The 24,740-nt window shown below is 42.9% G+C and overlaps 1 protein-coding gene across 6 annotated transcripts in view; it reads right to left on the bottom strand.

The window, feature by feature from the left end:
- Positions 1-18,266, bottom strand: part of ADGRA3 (adhesion G protein-coupled receptor A3) — a 119,487-nt gene extending 101,221 nt beyond the window's left edge. For 3 of the 6 annotated variants that reach the window (XM_082462044.1, XM_082462045.1, XM_082462046.1), the window contains exon 1: positions 17,743-18,266. In XM_082462044.1, the coding sequence (XP_082318170.1) occupies positions 17,743-17,984 (242 nt within the window). In that variant the 5' untranslated portion in view covers positions 17,985-18,266. The remainder of the gene's footprint in view (positions 1-17,742) is intronic. The other 3 variants (XR_014263726.1, XM_082462043.1, XM_082462047.1) reach the window with 2 other exon arrangements.
- Positions 18,267-24,740: the final 6,474 nt, after the last annotated feature.

Genomic DNA, 24,740 nt, shown 5'->3' with positions numbered 1-24,740 from the left:
TAGTACTGCCACCTTCAATCTCTGCAAGGTGAACAATTTTTTAAAAGTAGACAGCAAGTCAAAGGTATCACCAGCTAACATACTATTATAGGGTCACAATATAATTTATCACCAGACACCTGATGTTTACATTCGCATTAATAATTACACCAAGACAACAGGTGTCAACCTGGGCATATGGTCACCCTTAACGACTCAAATGGTTCATTAAATAACCTTTCAAGTTATTGAAAGGCATTTCTATCAAAGACCTAACATTTTTTTAAGGCTTGTTTTTTCCTATAATTATTTCAGTCTTTATTCAGTAGTTTTATAACTAAAAAGGACATAATCTATTTTTCTGCTTTCTCATTAAGCCTTAAGTTCGCATGTAATCAAATAGCATTTGGTTAATTAATAAAAACTAAAAGGTTTTTTATGCCATACTAGCTATTCTTCCCAAAATGCCTAAAAATGAAAAACTGTTTATTAAATAACACTTCATCTTATCTTAGGAACACATCAGCTCAATGAGAAAAGGGAGCCCATTTTTCAAGGTGTCTGTAACATCATGAAGAACACTGGGCACTTAATATTTATGAATATAATAAAAGCAAGTTTATTTGGCATTTTAATCAAATAAAGAGCTTTCTCCTGGGACCAGAATGAGTTTTTTCTAGGATTTTGAGTCTGATTTTTAAGCTGAAATCCACGATGAACCTACTACGCACTGAGAGTACATTTGAACATCTACTGTGTGCTGGGAGCATCATTAATTAAAGGACATAAAAACAGACCTCAGACTAATATGACACATGAATCTCAGTGTGAAGTGCTACAAGAAGGATATATGATGATTCAAAGAGAATACAGAGTTTAAATGTTGCTGAAGTGCAGAATGATTAAGGGAAACATTTCTGATCTTTGTTGTTAAAAAAATAAATAAATTCAAAGGGCAGACAGGAAGGGGAAAATCCTTTTAAACAGAGATAACTCCTCTGTATTAGTTTTCTTTTGCTGCATAACAAATTACCACAGACTGCTTTAAATCAACACCTACTTAGTGGCACACAGTTCTGCAGTCAGAAGCCCAGGCACGGAGTCAGCGGGTCCTCTGCTCAGGGTAGACACTGGCTGCAGAGAACCTGGGTACCGAAAGTGGGGATGCTCCTAAATTAATGAATGAGGCGGAGGAAAGGAGGGATGTGACTACACACGTTACGTGGGAAGTATTCTTGCCAGGATCACGCTTGAATCTGAGTGGTGAAAAGTGGTACCTCGTAATTTTAATTTCCACTTCCCATTGTAAATTTGTGTTCCCTTCCTGTGAAGGTCTGGAACTGTCCTTTGACCATTACAACACACTAATTATAAGTATGAGCTCTCAAGTCAGACTGCCTCAGCTCAAAGCCTGGTTCCACCACATACTGCCTGGGTGACCCTGGGGGAATTAATGAGATTCTATGCCCCACTTGCTCAGGCACAAAAGAGGGATCATAATAATAATGACCTCATTAAGGAAGTATGAGAATTAACTAATACAACACAACCCTTCAAACACTTTCGACAGGATCTGGCACACTCAGCACACATTACCTATTATTATTGGCCCATGTTTCTAATGGATCATTTGTCTTTTCTTCCTAATTTGTAGGAGGTTCTTAATACATGGGAACCAGCATTTTCCAATACAATCTTCCAAAAATTCTTAGGCAGCTGGTCCAAATGCCGGGTGCCAGTCTCTATTAGAATATACTCAGAGAGCACATTTTGGAAGCTATTACCAAGGCGTGAAATCATCATTTCTGACAAGGACAGCGCTTACTACTAAGCATAGAGTCTAAATAATTCTATTGGTAAGAAATCTCCTGAGACTTTTGTAAATTTAGAGCCACTCTTTTAAGGTAGCTGTTGAAACTACATCAAACAGGGAAGAATCCTGATATGTACAAAAAGCCATATGACCCTAAGATTATAAAACCAAACAATTAATCCAGTCATTAACAGAGTTTTAGGCTTCCAGGGCCATTGGCAAATAAGGGCACGTGTGCCACCACGTCCCTGTCCCATGCCAGATCAGGAGTCAGTCCTGGCGCTTTCCTGATAAGCTCAAGCAACACTCCTAACGGCTGCTCCCAATTCATAGGTGCTGTCATTCAAGAAGTCTACTTGCCATACTGGTTCTATTGCAGAAACTCTATCATAGGCAATTATGACCTCAGTGTACTTTTTATAACTGGTGGGGGGATCGTGACCAGGAACTGACCTGCCCACTGAGAGTGAGTTCTGTGTAGAGAGTCAACAAGGAAGTGCTGTGAAAAAGAATCAGCCAGAACACTGGCGTCAAAAGATGCGTAATAAACATGTGGTAATACAGGCAAAGCAGTAAGGGGGGGGGAGGGGGACATGCAGGCAAAGAAATAATCATGTGATACAGAATATGTAGGACGTCCATACAGTCCGAAAATAAAAGAAAAATACATGCGTGTCTGTGTGGTGTATAAACTCAAAAAAGGCATCTTCACTTTGCTAAAAAAAAAAAAGTGTATGTTTCTGAACTTTATGGACAACTTGTACATTCCTTTGATACTCAGAAATTCAGATAAGCAGGCTGGTGGACTCACTGAGCTGAGGTTTAATAGTCTATATTCCTATAACAGGAAAGAATGGGGATCTGCAAAGAGACAACCAGAGTTCAGTGCTGGCACTCATCAAGGGTTCAGATCTAACTCAGGAACTCAGGGACCAAAAAAAAAAAAAAACCAAAAACAGTTAATAGGATGAAAGGACAAGGTCCCAATATTGGGATCAGCCCCAGGGCACGAGGGCAGGCCTCAGCCAGTGAGTGAGGGGCCATCAGCCTAGAGCGGTGAGAAAAGGCATGCGGACAAGAAAACATCCCTGCACTTGGTTACTATTATAATGAAATGAATTCCTTCTAAGACATAATTTGAGCTTCATTCAATGTGCACATGAACTCTGCGGATTTTTAAAAAATATCACAGTAATCTTGAATTTCAGCAGTTAAACAGCCTGAAAGATAATCTAGTTCAAAACCTCATTTTCCTCTTCAGGAAAGTGAGAGCCAAAAAATTATGATGTGCTAAGGGTCACCATTCTACTTGGTAGCAAAGCTAACCTAAGCCCCCGTATCCATTCAGTCTCGTTGCTACTTCCTCTGTATCCTGCTTTCTGGTCATCTTTATCAAATATGGGATAGGCGTGCCAGTTCCCTGCTTACCCAGGTATAACTATGACAGGTAGTTGTGAGCGCTCCCTAAAAAAAGTGTTATGCATTCTTTTCACTTCCCATGGAGACCCACCAAAAATGCAACTACCTGCTATGACGTCAGTATTCCTTTCATCTTAATAGGACAGCTATATTTGAGATAGGTCATTTATTACAGCAGGATAAAATTTTCAATCTCAAGAATGCAGGTAAGAGGACTATTTAATAATCAATAATGCTACACTGCAGTCCTAAGTAGGATGCTCTGCTCAGTCCCGCAACCACCTGATGATAGCAAAACGAGATGTTAAATTTCTTTCCTTCAGTTACTATGACACAGTAAGTACTAGTTACTTTGTTTTCCCATCAGTCAGCCAGCTCTAAAGCAATGGTTCAAAGTAAACAAGTTCCTCCATATCTTTTCTTCTACAAACGCTTACTCTCAACCCCTACTGCCAATATGAGCATTTAGGTTGTCTGTGACTTTTATGAACAGAACAATAGTGAGAATTACAGGCCTAAAGTACACAGTTCTAGGCCAGAAGCCAAAAAGGTGTGTAACTTGAGAGGATCAATTTACCTGTCTACGCTCAGTTGGCACACCTGAAAAAAACAGGAACAATGCCAACCTTATGAGATTGTTTTACCCACTGGAATGTGTATGTGAAGCACGTGGCACAGTACACAGCACACGACAAATATCGCAATGTTGGTAGTCATTAGAACTTGTAAATCAGTTCAGGGCACTGACACATAGTGGACCCTTGAAAAACATGGGGGTGAGGGCACCAACCCTCCACTCAGTGGAAAATCTGAATAATAACTTATAGTCAGCTCTCAGTATACACGGTTCCTCCGTAACTACGGATTCAACCCACCTCAGATAGTGCAGTACTATAGTACTGAACGACTGAAAAACTTCCACTCATAAGTGTAACCACACAATTCAAATCCATGTTGTTCAAGGGTCAACTACATAAAGTTCTGGAGGCCAAGGCGCTTTACAGACACCTTAGTTTGCGCTACTCACGGTAGTTTAAGATAATTACCAAACCGGATTTAGGAGAAAGTCGAACTAGCATTAGAAGTTTTTAACCACCTACATTAGCTAACTCAATCATGGATGCTTTAAGGTTACAACAGAAGTAGAAACAGCAGGTCGACCAAATTTAATTTCAACAGAAAGCTAAGAAGTTTCCTGAAATCCCATACTCTTGAAAGAACAATGAGAAGGATCTTCACATTGGCTTTACTATCAACCTCCCAACAGAAAAATAAACACTTTCCATTTACAAGCTGTCACCATCTACTCTCACTCCGGACATACTCAGACTTAGTACAGGAGGTCTCCATAATACCCCCTCATCTCTGCTCCGTGCGGTAACAGGACATCTCCAATTTTTAAAGTTCTATAAACACTAAAATGAAAAATGATGGAAACACTAACAAAGCTTAAAAAGGGAAAGTCTGACAAAGTTCTTACATCATGGCCCCAAGTCTGTGGTTGCTAAGCTGTTCTAGCTAAACTGATGGACAAGTTTTTCAACTTTATCCCTGAGGGAAGAACTCGAGAAGACTTTTTTTTTTTTTTTTTTTTTCCAGCAAGGAGCCCTGAAAAATCAAGTCACAGCAGACAGTTAACTAGGGTTCTCTAAGTAGGCAATAATCTCAAGTAGACAATCTCTACTTATCATGGTTCAGAGTAGATGACACCCATTCCCTAGGGCTTTGCCTTCAAAAGCACACCATCCTCTAAGGAGGTACTGCTCTCTGTGGCCCATCTTGGCAGGAAACCATGCAACCAAGTGAGTCATTTCCCCATAGGAGCTTCTGAGCCCAAACCATGTCAAATTGCTGAAATTCAATAATTAAGTGATCATGGTAACAGATGTGGTCACCAGAAGAAGACTACACATGCAGTGGAGGAATGAAAGATCTTTGAATCTAAGCAGACTGCAGGCAAGGCACAGTGCAGAAACTAGATAACAATGGACTGAAACAAATAAAAGGTAAGGTACTGCACGGATGGATTCATGCCTCCCTTTCAAGAAGGTTAATTGTGAAGGAAGAAGAGTAACTACTCCAACATGGTGCTGCTACAAGGGTGGTTTGGGGGAGGGGAGTTTTTTTGTTTGCTTTTGGGGTTTTTTTTTAAAACAGAGGCTATGTATGCCAAGGAGAAACACGACAAACTAGGGGAGAAGCCGAAAAGATAAGTGATAGTTTCTCAAGAAGTAGGAGGGAAATAGATCAAGAAAAGGGGAGGAAAACAATGAAATAAACTGGCAAAAGAGAAGCACTTTTCACTATCGAAGGCAGAGTGGGAGTTTAAGCCTCGACCTTGTAGGTAGGGTATTCCGCTTTCAAGACTCTAGAGCTTATCTATGATAGATTCATCATCTTGTGTTAAAAATAATGTAAGATTCTTCCCCTAGTCCTACTTGAGAAAAAAAATAGTGGGGAAAATGACACTTCTTTGTACAAAGACTTACTGCGTGTTTATGTGATAGACACTGAGAATACAGAGATAAACATCACCATCAAGAGTTCACAATCTGGTGCAGCCACTATGGAAGACAACATGGAGGTTCCTCAAAAAATGAAAAACACAACTACCATATGATCCAGAAATTCCACTGCTGAGTATACATCTGAAGAAAATGAAAACACTAATGTGAACCCTAATGTTCACAGCAGCATTATTTACAATTGCCAAGATATGGAAGCAACCTAAGTGTCCACTGACAGTTGAATGGATAAAGAAAACGTGGTATATGTATACAATGGAACATTACTAAGCCATAAAAAAGAATGAAATTCTGCCCTTTGCAACAATGTGGATGGACCTACAGAGTATTACGCTAAGAGAAATAAGTCAGAGAAAGACAAATACTCTATGTTACCACTTATATGTGAATCTAAAAAATAAAACAAAGGGATGGATACAACAAAACAAAAACAGACTTTCAGATACAGAGAACAAACTAGTGGTTACCAATGGGGAGAAGGAATGGGGAGAGGGGCAATACAGGGGAATGGGATTAAGAGATACAAACTACAATGTATTAAATAAGCAACAAAGATAGATTGTACAGCACAGAGACATATAGCCACTATTTCGTTATAGATTATACTCCATTTAAAGTTATAAAAAGACTGAATCACTACGTTGTACACCTGAAACTAAATCAATTATACTTCAATTTTTTTAAAAAAGACTTCACAATCTGGTAAGAGAGCGGGAACTGTAAATAAATCATTCCAAACAGTATGACACCTGCAGCAATGCAAGCAAAGTGAGGTAGGATGCGGTCACAAGGAACAGAGGAGTCAGCCTAGCACTGATTGCCAGGGTAGACTGCAAGTCACATGGTATCCCAAAGACAGGATTCTCATCAAATCTTCGCTAGAAAGGGAGAGATCACACTTGGTCTTGTTTAAAACAAACCAAACAAAGGTTAAAACAGATAATCATAGAAAGCCCCTGTCTTAAAACACAGTACTAGAGCTGAATACACCCCTAGTCAATTTCTCTTTGCCTTTTCATGAGAAAAGAGTTGGGAAGAATTGCACAATAAAACAAAGAATGCTTTTAAGTCTTATCTTGATGGGAAATGAATCAATTTAATTAGACTTAGATTCAAGCAGTCTTAAAGAAACAAAAGTTTAACAACTGAATTACAGAATCTGTATTACAGTTACATCTCCAAAGCCTGCTTTACGTTTCCTTCATTTAAATCTCAGGAGGGTTTAGACTGAAGTGTCATCCCCAACACAATTTACAACCTGCTTTCTACCCGGCTCACAATATGAGGCCATCACAGAAATGCCAATTAAAAGCCTACCACTATTCTAGGTGCTACAGTTGCAGGAAGGAGCAAAACAGTCTCTCTGACCTCGATGGAACTGACATTCTAGGGGAGGCTAGGTCACATACATGGAACTATTTATTTCAATTCAGAAATGTCTTCATATAGGGAATGAATTTAACTCACAATCACATGCTATGCATTATGTCCTGTGCTGGGGGGCTGCAGGGGAGAGGGCTGGGGGTAAGGCTTGAGGAGCTCAGATTACCCCCAGGGATCCTTTATTTCTCCCCAGCCTGGGTTGGGGGCATGCTTATTCCTCTTCTGGGGAAACATTTTGGCCTGCAAGTACGGTAGTCCCTCCCTATCTGCAGGGGATACATTCCAAGACCCCCAGTAGATGCCTGAAACTTTGGATAGTACTGAACCCTTTATACACTGTACTATGATTTTTTCCTATACATACATACCTCCGATAAAGTTTAATTTATAAATAGGCACAGTAAGAGATCATCAACAATAAACTAGAACAATTATAACAATACACTGTAATAAAATTCTACGGAGATAGTCTCTCTCTCTCAGAATCTCTCATTGTACAAATGTTAATGCCTTTTCCATCTTAACCAAGCACTTATCAAGCACTGTGGCCATATAACTTTTGCAGTGTGAAGTGCAACAGCAAAATTAACACAAATTCTTTTTCCTTCACTATTTCATGGTTAAAGGATTTGTTCTTACTGTAGATCTTAGCAACCTCAGGATATGATTTTTTTTTCTTCCCTTGTTAAGTCTAAAACTTTCACCTTTTCACTGAAAGAAAGCATTTTACAGTTTCTCTTTGGCACATCCGAATTACCAGCATCACTACTCCTACGCTTGGGGGGTCATTATGAAGTAAAATAAGGGTGACTTGAACAGAAGCACTGAGATACCAGGACAGTCGATCTGATAGATGACCCAGACGGCTACTAAGTGACTAACAGGCGGGTACGCTGGACAAAGGGATGATTCACATCCCAGGCAGGACAGGGCGAGATTTCATCATGCTAGTCAGAATGGTGCACAATTTAAAACTTATGAATTATTTCTGGAATTTTCCATTTAATATTTTCAGACCATGGTTAACCATGAGTAACTGAAACTGGGTATAAGAGGGGACTTGTGTACAATTCTTGACTAGGTGAAAGCACCGCTTTTACATGTAGAGCTAGCAATCCTGCCAAAAGATTTTCTTCATGTTCACGCCACTGTCATCCAGAAGAATTTAATAAAAATATTCTAAGAAGTAGGTAGTGAGGGTGATGGACAATTTAGCCTTCTTTGTATAGGATTATACTTCACAGATTTGCCCTTCCCCCTCCCCCATCCTGATTACTCAGGAACAAAAGATTTCAAATATGCACAGTTCAAACGTGTAATTTAAACTTAAGGTAAAATATGAGAAGAAAAAAAGGACAAAAGGTACCTTTTATTTTACTTAAACTAAGAACCAAGAATGTCAGTCATGCAAATTGATAAAGAGCTAAAAGCAACTAGCAAATGCCTGCCTATTATATGAGTGGATTTAGCCTAGCAACAAAGTTATGTGCCCTGCTAGAGGAAATCTCTTGTTCTCGTCTGCCCAACATGCCTGTCCCTTCTCAAGTCAAGAATATGACAGAGATGCCCACAGTCCTGCCTCCTTAGTCCCAACCAAAGCAGTAAGAAAATAATGAAAGATATATATTATCAGATGAGGAGTGGCTGCTTAAACAAAAAGTGTCAACTGGGGAGGGAAAAAGCTACTAGAAACTAAAACTGTTCAGAGAAGGTGGCCAAATACAAATGACCCTTTTGTAGACATGTCAAACCATATTAAACTTCACTCATAATCAGAATGTAAATTAAAATAAGCATTTTTTTTTTTTTAACTTATCAGACGAGTAAAGACTAAAAAACAAAATTCCCAGAGCAGGCAGATATTTGGGGAATTGGGCCTCTCATAGTTTCTCTATACTATTTTATTATTTTATATTAGTAATACATTATTACTGGAAATAAATCTCTGTTTTAAATTTAATATAAAATAAAGGATTTAAGGTAGACGGAGGCAGGGGCCACCACATGTGTTTCGTTGCCTATTCCATCTGAGTATCAGGCCCTCAAATACTGGTTTGGACAAATGCTTCCTGCCCTTACACTTTCTCAGTTCATTCCTTTAGTACCACAACGCATCTCCAAAACTTTATTGTCCTTAATCCCATGACTTGGTATTAAATCCAACTTCAGCACATCACTCCCCACTTTACAAAGTCATTTTTCTTCTCTCTTATGAATAAGGCCCCACCCTAAAGCTCTCAGCTCTCTCTGTCCTAAAAATGTCTCTTGATTTTCATCCATCCTTCCTCCACCTGGGAATAGTCCCTCCCTCCCTGCCCCCCTTTTGAGACCGTGTTCCTCAATCTGTTCCCCTGCTCCTTCTTCTACCTTCTTTTGTTGCAGCAGATGACAGCTGGTGAAGACGGTTACCCCTTCAGGTCGCTGTGCTGCTAGAAAACAGGTTCTCAGCCCAGGTGACAACAGAATCACCTGCAGAGCCGTGAAACATAACCAACTTCCAGGTCCCATCCTGGACCAGTCAAATCAGATCACGAGATCTGTGGCCCAGGAATCTGAACTTTTAATGTTCCCAGGTGACTGAACACAAGGTGGAAAATCTCAACAGCAAGCTCAGCAGCCAGGTTTGGGGGAGGTGGAGATAAATGCCCCTGCCCCAGCCCACTGGACCACCCCGGGGCTGGGCTGCACACACACCGTGTGTGTGTCACGACATGAGAATGCTCGGAAAGAACTGCTGTAAATAATGGAAGTGAGTATGTGCTACAGGCGATCTGAGACGTACTAGGTCGGGGAAAGGCTTCGTGCCCGGCAGACAGATGTGATGGGAAAGCAAAGGTGGTCACTGACCGAAAAGGTCTATCAGTCCCTTTAGCGAGGCTGTTCCTAAAACCAGTCTTGCAGATTTCCCTTTACAAACCCTATTGCCTATAATAATTCCCCAAAGTCCACCAGTTACCCCCCTGCTATCTCCAGCTCTCTTAGCAGAGTGTGGCAATAGAAGAAGATGCAGGTTAAATCACATCAAAAAGAGCCAGATCCAGAAGTGTGACAGATATTGTACACCTGGAAGGCCAGAGGTGGAGTTCCAGGATGGGATACAAGCACACAAGACTAGGATAAAACTGGTCTAATGGCTAAAAAAAAAAGTCACACAAGCTCGCCTAAATCAAGCTGACAACGAGCAGAGCAGGCAGTGGGTATCTGTTGAATGAACACAGAAGCAAGCACTTTTAAAAACTGGGGTAGGAATTAGGAAGACAGCCACTAGAGAAGAGAGATCGTCAAAAGTCAGCTCTGGTCTTTGGAAGGCCCCTGTTGTATGTAGGAAAACAGATTTAAATCCAGGCCTGCAGACAAAGAGGAAAAAGAAGACCAGGGTGTTGGGGGAAGTGGGGTGGGATTATGGAGTGGGGAGGGGGTAGTCCTGGATAATTCTTATACCAATCCCTTCCATTTGCTCCCTTCAGGTCCTGAGCTGGAGGGATCTGAGGACAAGAAATGTTTCCCTGCGTGAAAAGCCCAATATCTGCAATGTGCTCAGCATGGCACTACAAGTGGCCAGGAGAAACGTGTCCCTTCTGTGAGGCACCGGCTACGGCTCTGTCCCACCCCATCCAACACGCAGGAGATTCCCTCACTACACAGGCAAAATTTCTTAAAAGTTTAGTGGTGGGGGAAAGAAAAACAGCTTGGGTGAGACTGCTTACTTTAAAACTCCCTCTTCAGACTAAAACTGTCTGCACTTGAACATAAATGCAAGCTAAACCATGCATAAAGTATGAAAATTATATTAGAATAAATTTAGTCAGGCAACAATTAAAAACTCATTGAGCAAGTCTGCATCTACAGCTTCCTAATTTTTGCAAAACCTGACTTAATAAGTTACTAAAATTTAAAGAATTCTGTATCCTAATTTTTGTCTGTTTATGAGAAAACTGTTGACAACAACAAACTAGTTATGGTCTCTGGACTTAAAGATTCCTCCACAGGAATACAGACAATACAGAAAACAACTGCTTTCAGAGAAGCAGGTAAATGGGAAAAAAAAAAAAAGTCACTGACTACTACTATAAGAAACTTCACCTGTCATTTTCTGACTTACTTTCGAGAGTTATTACTCTGGGGTTTTTTGTTTTTGTTTTTTGTGGGTTTTTGCCTATTTTTAAAAGCTATCTTTACAGGCTTCTGGGAATAGAAGTTGTAACTGGATTGGGGCAAGAACCTCCGAAAGTTCCTGTTTTCTTTTGTTTCTGGTATTTTATTTCTGATTTACTGCCAAACCCACCAACTTCTCTCATCTACTCCTGATGCCGGAGGACTCCAAGCGGGCAAGAAGCAACAGGATTCAGGGGCTGGGTCACGCGAAACCTTCTCAACACACTGGAAAAACTTAAGACTTGCACTCATGGACCAAACGCCTAGATCTGCCCAAAATTCTGCAATATTCCTGAGCAACTTGTCAGCACGCTGCCTAACGTGTGTGCTTATCATACACATAAGATCACGTAGTTCAAATGTAACTGTCCACAGATTTACTAGACCCGTTCTTGAATAGGGGATCCAACAGCTGTGAAATGCTGACCTAAACTAAATAAATGTTCTCATTTGCCATAATAGGGTAAAAATTTGAATTCACATCCCTCCACTTGTCCTGACCTCCCAAGATACAGTCCTATCTTTATTGGCATTACTATTATCAATAAAGACAATTACGTTCCCACCCACTGAGGTCTCAGAGCCCTTCCTTTGAGGGGATGTGCATTATGAGAGCATCAAGTATCCTATAAAGTGACAGAAGAGCACAGATAAGAAGCGCTAGGGAAGGATCAGAGCGCTGGAAGAGGGAAAGAAGAGTTCACAGCAGATGAGCTGGACTGAGAAGGACCCACAGTTTACCAGAAAAGGGAATACCAGGAGAGAGGGGCAGACTTAGCCAAGGCACACAGGAAGCAAAATACAAATCTGCTCAGGGGCCAGTGAGATGCACACTTTGGTTAAGCAGAGAATTTGTGTCTAAGACTGATCCTTGAAGGAAAGAATCATGTCTTATTTTATCCCTGAATACCTAGCACTCAGCACTGTGCCTACAAAATTAACAGTGTCTCAATCGATGTGCATGGGGGAAAAAAGTTGTGCTGAGTATCGGGAAATACAGCAACAGAGGTATAGGAGACCTTGCGTTCAAAGATTAAAAACCTTACCCATGACCCACAAGAATTCAGGCCACGACAGCTTTGGGGGCTGTTCATTAAAATCACCCTGCTGCTTGGGAATTCCCTGGCGGTCCAGTTGTTAGGACTCTGTGCTTTCACCGCCGAGGGCCCGGGTTCGGTCCCTGGTCGGGGGACTAGGATCCTGAGAGCCGCGCAGCGTGGCCGAAATCAGCAACAACAACAACAATCGCCCTGCTGCTTCTCTCCCTCTGTTGCCCTCACCTGGCAAAGCAGCAGCCTGGCTAATCCCAAGGCTCTTCATCTCTAAGCTGAATGCAGCTGGAGAGAAATAACAGCGCTGGCCATCTCCCTTTGAACTGGATCACAAGGCAAAATGGACACAACTCCACTCCGGTGACACTTCTGCCATCCCCAGGACGGTCACTCTCCCACTTTCCAAAAGAACCACTTCACTCCTCTTTCACCTTCCTCTTCACACCATCTACTCAGCCCTCCTCCCTCACCCTGCCTCTAGGTCTTTTTTTGTTTTTTAAACATCTTTATTGGAGTATAATTGCTTTACAATGGTGTGTTAGTTTCTGCTTTATAACAAAGTGAATCAGTTATGCATATACATATGTTCCCATATCTCTTCCCTCTTGCATCTCCCTCCCTCCCACCCTCCCTATCCCACCCCTCTAGGTGGTCACAAAGCACTGAGCTGATCTCCCTGTGCTATGCGGCTGCTTCCCACTAGCTATCTATTTTACATTTGGTAGTGTATATATGTCCATGCCACTCTCTCACTTTGTCCCAGCTTACCCTTCCCCCTCCCCGTGTCCTCAAGTCCATTCTCTAGTAGGTCTGTGTCTTTATTCCCGTCTTACCACTAGGTTCTTCATGACCTTTTAGGTCTTTAAGGAAATAAAAGCAAGGGAGCAGGAAAGCCCTCTTCATCCCACCTGCCCTGCCCACAGCCTCCCGCCTGCCCTTCTGCCTGCGCTCCCTCCTATCACCATGTGGGGATGCGACATCCTGCTCCAGCAAACACCAAACCTCCCACCCGCGCTCCAGCTCCCATCCCATCTCACCTTCCATCATGCATTTCGCCCTCTCCCCAACTGTTCCCAACCATACTCAGGCACTAACGTTCTCTTTCCTTCACATCAAACTTCTTCCTCATCGAGGTGCTATCGCCACCGTCCTCACCCTGTCCTCCCTTCAATCCACCCCAACCTGCCTTCCGCAGCCTCTGATACACGGAGGGCACCCAAGCGCCAGGCTGTCACATCCAGCTTGGCCTTACTGTTCCTCATCTCTCAGCATCTCTCCACTGGGGCGCCCCCAATTCCTGTCTTCAAACCTGAACTTCCCTTGGCTTCTATGACCAGATACTCCCCAGGTGCTCCCCCCACCTCACCAGAGGCTCCTTCCTGCTCAGGCTCTTCCACTGCTCCAGGAGGCTTCAGCCCGGGCCCCCTCCTCCTCCCAGCTGTGCACTCTCCCCTAACTGACCTCGACCAGACCCGTGCTTGAAATACCATGGAGAGACCGATGGTTCCAAAAACCCTCTCTGCATTTCAGTGGGGCCAGTCCGTCACCAGCCCTCACTGTTACTGCAGAATGCCCTCCCCCCGCCCCCAAAACCCCATCTTTCACTCCCCTTGGGCCATGCTCAAGTCCTAACTTCTCCAAGAAAATTAAAAAATCTTCCCATGCCTCCACAGCCCCACTGCTCTCTCCTCTTTTCAGGCTTCCTAAAGCATTTAAACAATCAGCAGTACAGGATTTATTACTTAATTACAGACATTCTGTGATTGTTCCTGAGATGTCTGCTTTGCTTTGGTGCAAATCTTCTCTCTCCAACCAGGTTTAAGTTTCCAAACAATACAAGCAATTCTTTTTGTGTACCTGGCCCTGAGCTGCATACACTGGTGACGTCCAATTATCAGTTTTCTGACAGCAAACAAACATAACATTTGATAAAGTAGAATCGCCATGTAGGATCATGAGGAAAACACCGTTGGAAAAGCAGGGCTAAATCTGTACAACCTTCTACCACTGACGTCCTCAGAATTTTTAAAACTTAATATTGAGCATCTCATATAAAACATAGGAATAAAGTAAACAATTTCCAACAAAAACATTAAATGCAGTTAAATTTTTATTCCACGTGTGTATAAGAAAAATAAATGGAATTTAATCCTTTAATACAAAAGGCTACATGAGACACAAAAAACAGGTCAAGATGAGGATTTCTGCCAGACCTCTCTAGAAACATGGCTATGAAAATATGTTGTTCGCTAAGATAGCTGAAGGATCTGAGCTTTAAGCTATCAATATATTGAAGTCTAGTTTATCCACTAAGTAGAAAAGGCCTTATTTTTCATTATTAAAGAAAGAAAAAAGAAAACTATCCAATCCTTGCCATCCTTTCAACCCCTATCAACTTTCCATGCAACACCTGCATCACAGCTCAGCTGAAAATGCTTGGCCACACCTAAGGAATGAAAACTCCAACCAGAGAGCCGGTCCGACCTTGACCTGCCCCCCACCGCGCCCCAACGCCACCACCACCACTCCAGGCATTAGACACTTGCCCTTGACTTTCAAGCAATATCAAATACATGGCTTCACAAGCATCTCCACACCCGTGGGCATGCTGGGGGCTCCCACCTTCCATCCCCTCATTGCCTCACCATTTCCTCCACTATCATCTTTCTCATCCTTCTCAAATTGGCTCTGGATCCTCAGATCCTCCATCCCACCCACTGTGCCCTAAAGGGGCCTCGTTTGCCCTCAGATCCTCCATCCCACCCACTATGCCCTAAAGGGGCCTCGGTTGCCCTCTTCTGGGTTCCTTTTTCTACTTGTGCACCCTGATATTAGACCGTTTACCATACTGTCCTGAGACATATTCATGAATCTCTCTCCCCAAATACCGTAAGTTCCTGGAGAAGAAAGATGTTTTTAATCTATATTTTGTAGTGAACCGAAAGGTGTCTCCCAAAGCCATAGGTCCAAGTTCTCAGCCCTATACCTCTGAAAGTAACCTTGTTTGGAAATAGGGTCTTTGCAGATGTAACTAAGTCACAGATCTCCAGATGAGATCATCCTGGACTTCGGGTGGACCCTAAATTTAATGACTGGTGTCTTAGAAGAGAAAGAAGAATATTTGAGAGACACACAAAGGGAAGGCCATGCGAAAACAGAGGCAGAGATTGGAATTGGGGTGCCCCAAGCCAAGTCATGTCAGAAGCTGAAAGAATCAAGGATTCTCCCCCAGAGCCTTTGGAGGGACCATGGCCCTGCTGAAACCCTTGACTTCAGACTTCTGACCTCCAGCACTGCGAGAGAAGAAATTTGTTGTTTAAGCCGTCAAATTTGTGGTAATTTACCATAGTCCTAGGAAACTGACACCTAGTCCAAACCTCAACATACTGCCCACGACCTTAGTTCAATAAAAAACCATGTTGAACTAAGAAGGCAGATGAAGACAAGGGGTGATGATGAGAAAGCATCTGAACTACAGGGCAGGGATCTGGGACACGGACCCCTTGCCAGGCGTTCACCATGGGAACCTGGGCAAGTCACTTATCCACGGCGACCCTCTGATTTATTCCCTAATAAAATGAGGAAACTGGCCTAGAAGACCCTGCACCAGGTCTGATACACCTTGAACCAACTTCATCCGGAACATCAACTTTATATGATCCTTAAATATATTATAATTTCTTCCCATTCACTGAATAAATTTTATTAATTTTACTTTTATCTAAAGAGCTTTCAGGTGGAAAAAAAAGGATTAAAATGGCATTTCAAAGGCACTTATATTTTAATCAGCTCAAAAAAATTCAGTGAAATAGTTTGATCATATGCTGAAAAGTGATTTTCTATAATATCAACTTTTTTCCCCCGCAGAATCAACAATTTAAAGTAGCTGCTTTAGTCCACTGTTGACAGTTCAGAAGAACTCGACCTAAACTTGAATCAGCTTAAGTGCCACTGATCCAGAACCCAAATGGATGATGACTAATTTCTTCAGAGTAACAAGGGAGTTGGGCAACACAAAGGTTTTCTCCACTTGACTCCAGCCTGTAATTATGGTCCCATACCCAAAATATCCACTTCAAAGAATCTGGCTAAGAAATAAATACAGCTGCTGCCGCTACCAAATGGTCGAGTGTTGGTAAAGGAAATCAAACAAAACAAAAACTCTTTTACCACTTTCGGGCCGCCATAAACAGAAACACACAATTTTCCTGTGTTAAATCTTTCCTAATTCAAACAAATGGAAATGAAGAACAAAGGTGTTGGTAATGAAATTTGTACTTGTCTTACCCATAAATCCAGCTTGGGTTAATTTGGGTTAAATTAAAAACCATATTTTTGGGTTAAATTAAAAACCACAGTTTAAGTTCTTTCACAGGTCATGCTGCTTCCCTTGCCTTCATGTTTTTATAGTGGCAGCCTTGATTCTTTTTTAGGGAACCAACCAAAACAACATAGAGGAAGACGGCGCCGAGGGACTCATATTTCAGTTCGACAAAATACCCATTAGAAACCCTTTCAAGCCTTCCCAAACCAATTCGTTGTTCAGAAAATAAAATCAACAGTCACTGGGGCCACGGGTTCAGCTAGAATTGGCAGAACCATGCTTGCAAAACTGGACCGTGAATCGTAACACAAACTGAGTAACGAGACCAAAAATTTTTCCTTCCAGGTGGAAACTCAATCTGAAAATCAAGTCCTTGAGTTGCAAGGCTCAGCAAACCCACAGTTTGCAAATCCGAAGTTCTCGGCTTTTAAAAAGATGAGCGCTCACACCCAAGAAAACGGAGCTGGAAGGTGCAAGATTTCATCTGAAATATATTTCTGGCCCTGAAAAACAACTCTATTTTAAAAGGTGCTCTTTAACTGTAATAAAACTAAGATAGCAAAAGCGAAGGAAACAGTCTAGGGGTTTGGGGATCACACACCGGGGCGTTCAAAGTCCTCGTGTTGCTTTAGTATCCTGCAAACTTGCGTCCAAGTAACTTAAGTTGGAAGAAGCTGAAGGACTGGCGCTTCTAACCTAGCACTGTGTTTTCCGGCAGCCCACGCACAGGATGAATGAGCTTTAACTCTGAGGATTGCGTGTTTACTTGCATCCTCACGTGGCACCGCGCAGCTCAAAAGCGCCGCGCCCGGACCGCGCGGGGAACCCGAAAACTTTGAAAACTAGCGGAGCTCGGAGGCAGCTCGGGGACACATCTGCTCGCCTGCCGCAGAAACGCGCCCAGGCCGAGCCCCCCGGGGCTTGCCCAGCACCAGCCCTGCCCGCAGCTTCATTCACACAAAGGCACAGGGGTGCCGGCGGGACCCTTTTGCAAGTCGCGCGGAGAGAGAAGCGGCAAGACAGAGAGCGCCGGCAGGGAAGGAGGGAGGGGACCGGGCGCTTGGGCAGAGCGGCGCCCCGCGGGCTACTCACAGGGTGATCGTGCGGTTGGGCACCGTGTCCGGGGGCAGGACCTGCGCGAGCTCCAGGCTGCTGCACACCACCTTGCCCTCTGCGGCGCCCGCCGCCCTGCCGGCCCCTCGGGGCCGCCCGTCGTGCTTGCAGCCCGGGGGCAGCGCCGCGGCCCCGCCGCCGCCTCCCAGCAGCGCGAGCAGAGCCAGCTGCAGCAACAGAGGCGGCGGCGCGCGGCCCCGCAGGCGCTCGGACGGCTCCATGCTGCGGGCTGGGCGGCGGGTCGGGGCCTGCCGGCCGAGCGGCGGAACGCTGGCCTAGCGGGCCGCCCCGGCGCCCGGGCGGACGAGAGCGCAGCGCGGGCCCGGGGGCGCCCGGAGCCTTGTGGCGGCCGGAGGACGCGCCCTCCTCGGCGCCGACATGCTCCTTTGTCCGCTGCGGCCGCGCTCGGCCTCTGGGTGGCCGCCGGGTCACGGCCGCGCGGGTCCCTGCGCCGCTCTACGGCCGAGCGGGAGCGCCGCCTCCTCCTCCTCCTCCGCCTCCGCCTCCGCCTCCCCCGGCCACTGCCCGCGGCGGCTCCTCCCCGCCTGCCGCCGCCCCCGCCCCTTCTCCTCCCCCTCCTCCCCCCTCCTCCCCCCTCCTCCTTCCCTTCTTTCTCCTCCTCCTCTTTCTCCTCCCCCTTTTTCTCCTCCTCCTCCACCTCGTGGTCTCCTCTCCCCTCACCGCCCGCCGCCCGTGGCTCCGGGAAGGAGGTTGGCGCTCCCAGGCCAGCGCCGCCCGTCACGTGCCCAAGACCCCACGCGTGCCCGGCTTCCGGGCAGGAGTTGTGGGCCCACGGGAGTACGGTAACTCGTGGAGAGGGCGGAAGAAAGTTCTAGCCCAAACTCCAGCCACGGTGGCCACTGTTTGGCACGCTTCCCTCCTCCTCCTCCGTCGCCGCCCTCCAGACAAAGGCGCCCTGTGCGCCCCTGGGGGCCGCCCGTACCGCCCGGCGAGACCCAGTCCCAGGCTTGGGATGAGGGAGGAGAGCAGGGCTGAATTTCTTTGGAGAAAGGCAAGGAGAGAGGCAGTGCCCCAAACCAACTATCTTCAAAGGACTCGCCTTCCCACCTCTCTCCCCACGCAGGGATGGCGAGCCTTCCCTTCGCACACCTTGGTCTCTTTTGTCCCGAATACAGGAGAGCTAGGGACAGGTTCCTCTCCCGGAAAGAGGACTCTCCAAAGCCGTTTCTGGCCTTCAGCAATTCCACTTATAACCCTTTCAAAGGATGCATCGGGGCCTCGCTGGACCGGCAGCCTTTGGAAAAAGAAATTTCCCTCTGGCATCCAAAGATACCTCAGATGTAACCAGTTAGAGCAATTGTGAGCAAACCAGCCAAGAGACCCCAGCTGAATCGATGATTCTAGGGAAGGCGGCCTGCCCCGCCCTAACATTTGCAAGACCGGGGTTCACGTACCCTATGTTTAAATATTTACAAGGAATATATCAAGCTTACAAATAAAATATATTCCATGCTCCTATCTTGAAAAATATACCTTAATAACGACCTGGAAGGCCAGGCGTGTGCACAGAGCTCTTAATTACGCTGGAGCTCCACCCCATACATGGCAAGGAGGAAAGAGCCAGACCCCAGCCCTCAGTCTACACATACTTCCATCACTTTTGCTTCCTGTGCCAGCTCCATTGATGAACAAGAGGGGCTTTCCGCACACGTGTGGACGCCCCAGCCCACTCAACCAAGCTCCCTGCACACCCTCAAACGGCCACCCCTTGGCAACCCCTCAGGCCTAGGAGTGCGTACACAGGTTGTGTGGTCCTCCCTTGGGAGGACAGTTCTGGGAAGAGGCCTGCTCAGGCCCTGGAAGTAGCCTTGGGAATTTTCGATCAGTGAATTCCAGGGTCCTGGGCTCCTTGGACAAAGTCTAGAGATAGAAAGGGAACACACAGGCTCTTGGGGAACACATCCCTTGGCCCTGGAGATTTTTCACCCCTTGGGGAGGAGAGCTAGGATGGTGCCCTCTACAATGCAGAGCCAGGGCAGGGTTTTTCTTGCCTGAGTCTAAGGTCATCACTGCCTAAGGCCCCGACAGAGTCTATCTTAGGGACCGATTCCTAGGAATCTCTGTCTAGAACTTCCTCAACAGTAAATAAATGGCCTTTGTTTAACACACACTATTGCATTAAGTTGAATAATGCTTCATTTGATCGACGTTTTTCGAAAATCAACGATGTGAGCCCATGTGTCCATTGCTAATAGTGCATTCTGTGTTAGAAATGTTCTAGATCTGCGCTGTCCAATACGGTGGCAGCAGGTGGTTATTTAACGCTTGAAATGTAGCTAATGTAGGGTCAGAAGATAATTTTTCACCTTATTTAATTTTAATTAATTTAAATTCAAATTTAAATAGTCCAAGGTGTTTAGTGGCTACCCTGTTGAACAGTGCAGTTCTTGACACTGATAGAAAAAGTGGGAGATCATCATCACCACTAAGTAGCTTTAAATCTATAAATAAACTTAAGTGGTGAAATTTAATAAATTCTTTTGAATTTATTTAAAGAATTCTTATTCCCTAACAAAATCATCACCATCATCATCTGTTTTTTTTATAAAGATAAAAACTTCTTACTATAGCAATATGGAAGTTTATTAGCCACCTTACTATTGTCATAGCTACAAATTGTCATGTGAACTCTGAATCTGTGAATATCTTCACATACTCTGTTTCAGCCTATAGTTAAAATAAATGTGCATGTCTGTTTTTATATTGGTTTACCATGAGTATTAACATCAGTTTGATACATATCCTCTTTTTAATTCACTATAGTTGAGAAAGTTGTATAAAGTACAGAATTATAAGACAAAGAGATATCTCAAGAAGTATCATGAATCCAAGGAGAATTATCGAGGAAATGCTTTATTATATGGATAATTTCAACCATTCTTGCACAGAAATCACTAATTCTATCTTTGAAAATAAGAATCACTACAGATGACAGAATAGTAGTACAGTATATTAAAGGGCTTTAGAAAGTATATCTTTCAACCCGGTAGTCCTTGGAATGCACACAACCCTGAGTTATCATCATTCTGTACCAGCATGGGTTCGTAAGGACATAGCAAATGGTCCTTTCCCCACTTACGAAGATCTTTGAGGATGATACTGCTGAAACTTACCATCATTTACCCTCAGTCACACCAGAATCTTCGCTTTAATTAAGCTGCCCCAGCCCCGACAGCCTCTTGTCAGACAGGTCTATATACTGCTAATGCCCCCTCAGGCATCAAGAACATCATACCATTTGAAGTTACAGGACTTAATAGGTCCTTTCAAAGTTCTCACAGTGTTTTTGATTATCCCACTTGAGAACATCCTATAGGAACCCTTTGAGAAATCACTCATTAACCATATTCTTGTACATGTAGTCCTGTAAAGCTGTATTGCGTCAACTGTTGCTTTAAGGATTGTAGATGGACCACATTCCAAGGCTTCTAGGCTGCGAATCCTGTCTTGCTATGTTATGTAAGGCTTGTAGGAGATACCAGAGAAACACTCAAAGATGCTTTGTTTATCCTCCTACTATAGACTCCATATTAACTATGTATACGTGTAAAAATATACAATTTATATATGTAATAAATATGTGCATGTATATACATATATACCACCCTATTTATTAACAATTTATTTTACGTGCCTGTCTTCTTCCTTTACTACCAGACTATGAGCTCCTAGAGAATTTTTCCCACCCCTTCTTAAATTACTCCCTCCCACCTTCAATCACTCCCTATTACATTAATCGCGAATCTAGACCAATCATCTAGACTGAACTAGATAACAGGGCTTGTTCAAACCTGAAGATGGCTACCTGTTAAAATTTGTTTATAGTTTTATGTTGTTAGCCTCCCCCATTACAATACCAGCTCTATGATGCTTTGTCTTATTTGCTTTTTATGGCAGGCTCCATTAGCTGCTGCCAAAGAGCCATCCCCAAACTTTTCCTCCCTTGGAGGCTGAAAAAGCTACATAATCATTTCCCCAGCCTCCCTGGCAACTACTGATGGCCATAATCTAGTTCTAGCCAAAAAGAATCAAAGGTTGTGCTGTAGGTTGTGCAATATGGTAGACACTAGACACGTGTTTAAATTTAAATTCAAATTAATTAAAATTAAATAAAACTAAAAATTCTATTCCTTAGTCACACTAGCCATAATTCAAGTGCTCACTAGCTATATGTGGCTGGTGGATACCATTTTGGGCAGCACAAGCTATGGAATAGTTCCAACATCACAGAAAGTTCTAGTCTTCAATACCAATCTGAGGGGAAGTCTGCTGAGAATCTTCAGGATAGAAATTCTGTGTGTGATAAAAAGAGACAAGAGAAGATCACTCTCGCCACCCTCATCCTTCTTGCTTTGGAAATGGTATTGTGAGGACATGATACATGGAACTGAAGCAGGTCTTTTGAGACCACAAGGCAAAAAGCATAAAGGAAAACTCCAAAATCATAGGAAGAAATGGAAAGACCCCCCCCAAAAAAAAAAATTGGGTCCCTGAGGTCATAGTTGAGCTGCCAGTCAAGCCTCCGGACTTATTTTTATTGATTATGAATATTCTCTGGTTTAAGCCACTGTTGTTATGGTTTCCTAAGTGCCTACAACAGTGCCTGACACATAGAGGAAGTCCAAAGTATTTGTTGATTCTTGAAGTTTAAATCTTACTCATTTTTATGTTCCAAACATCTAACACAGTTCTTCATATATATTAGCTGGTGAGTATTGAGAAGATTGACTAATGTTCAGTCTTCTAAACAAATGGAAATGTGTAATGTCATGATTAAACTGACAGCAGGAAAGAACAGCAACTTTTAGCACTTGAAATGTCTCAGTGACACCTCTATAAACCCTGTTAATAAACAGACATTCTCTGTTTATTTTTGCATCATTTAATGTTAATCTATTAATTGTGACAGCTGTAGTTTATATTTTTAGTCATTACACAGCATGTGCCAGAATGCGTGCTTGGTCCTTACCCAAGACCCAGACAGAAACAGCAATAGTGGCTCAAATAACACCCTAGCCTCTTTAGACAGCATTGGCTCCTGTTCTGGCTTACTAGTTACTAGAAATAGTGACCTTCGGCAAGTCACTAAATCTCATCCTTCAAAATGAGAGTTTGAACTGGAACCAGCTTTAAAATGCTCTGATTTTATCCTGCTGAACCATGAATTCTATTTTGTTTGTCTGCTGCAGCCAGACTGTTATTGGAATGTGTCCCTGTGACAGTTAAATGCTCTTTTTAGATGACCAAATATCTTTCTGAAATGGTATATTCTCTACCCACTGCAGTGTAATTACCATCAGTTGTAAATATAAAGAAGAAATATGAGGCAAAAATTGACCAGCAGTGCCACGTGGGGAATTACCTTGATGTGATAGGAGTCTCCAAGTACACGACCAGGCAGGTTAGCACAGAGGTGGTGGAACAGGAAGGCTCACAGTGCAAATTAAGATGCTCAATTCACACAGTTTATTATATCCATTTAAAATACACAGGAAGAGTGAGAAGCAGGGAAAGAGTTGGGGTAGGTTAACCCACAAGGATTAGAATGCAAACAAATGAAAGATCTATCACCTGGACATACACAATGTGCCTGTGAAATCTGAGTTAGTCCATCTGTCTGTCTCTCTTTCTTCCGACTCAGACACATCAAACTTCCCCACTGCTGGTGTGGTTACAAGGACCAGAGCAGAAGTTTAAGCAAGGTGACCCAACAGATTTAAGATATCTGGGGCCAACATCTCACTTGCTCTGTCAGGGATGCAGGGCAATTGTGCCTGGTCACAATTACAACCTGCCCGATAAGCAGCTGCGGACTTTATTTGTGCTTCCTGGACAGAGGGTACTTGGGGCCAGACTTGATGTTACCAATGAAGAGATGTTTTCAACCCAGTAAATACTGAGTGCCTCATATGCCTTATGCATCTTTAGTGAATTATAAATACTTATCCTTCCATCCTTTTCTAAATAAGTGATTTTCTCTTTTGTGCATCATTTTATCTGTTCACCTCGCATGTACTCTACTTTCTTTCTCTATGTCTACCACGTCTCACAGGTTATTTGCTTCTCTACTTAGTGTCATCAATTCTCCTTCCTTTTTTCTTATTATTTTTATATCAGAATTAAATATTTTAAAATAATATAGAAAATATAGGACATAACAGAGGAAATGACAGACTTTGGGGAAATTTAGAAATAGAGTCCACACCAGAGATGTAGATAGCTTCGCCAAATAGCAGTATTTCCTGAGTATTTATCTCCCAAATATAATGAATATAACCTGTCTTGTTATACCAGGTATCTGTGTTATTATAAATTTTACTCCTATGTGCCAATATAATGATTAAAATCTATCAGCCAAATAGTAATTATTAATGATAGGCATAGTAGCAAATATGCCAATCATGAAATTTCCATCTAAAATTTTTTTTTAAATTGTAGATTTCTTCCTCCTTTGTGTCAGTTAACATTAAAATCCATTTGTTGAGCTGAACAGAATGAGAAAGTATATTTGAAATTATGCATTTCTCAACAAAGAAATTACTACTTTGAACCAACTTCTGAATCTGCATGTTGATAACGCATTGAATATCTTGTTAGTTGGATTTCTGTTATATATTTTTAAACACATTCCTATGTCACTTAGAAGCCTCAAACATTAAGTTATAAACAGTTTGGTTATATAAACTCAGTCAAACTTTAAAATTTTAATTTAGATATATTAATTATTTTACTCATTACATTACATGTATTTTGGGTAAGAGAACTATTTTAGTTTATATGTCAATAAATCAAAACTCATGTACATGTTTTATAACTATAGAATGCGAAAATACAGAGGATAGTGCTAAAGTATAGAGGAAAAAGCACTGATTTTTTTAAGTCAGGAGATTCAGATTAATATGTTAATCCAAATTATTTTTTATTAATTTGGATTAATAAAGATTAGTTATTTTAAT

The sequence above is a fragment of the Balaenoptera physalus genome (genome assembly GCF_965194825.1).
Source record: "Balaenoptera physalus genome assembly, chromosome: 5".
NCBI lineage: Eukaryota > Metazoa > Chordata > Mammalia > Artiodactyla > Balaenopteridae > Balaenoptera > Balaenoptera physalus.
This window is presented reverse-complemented; position numbering and strand designations above follow the sequence as displayed.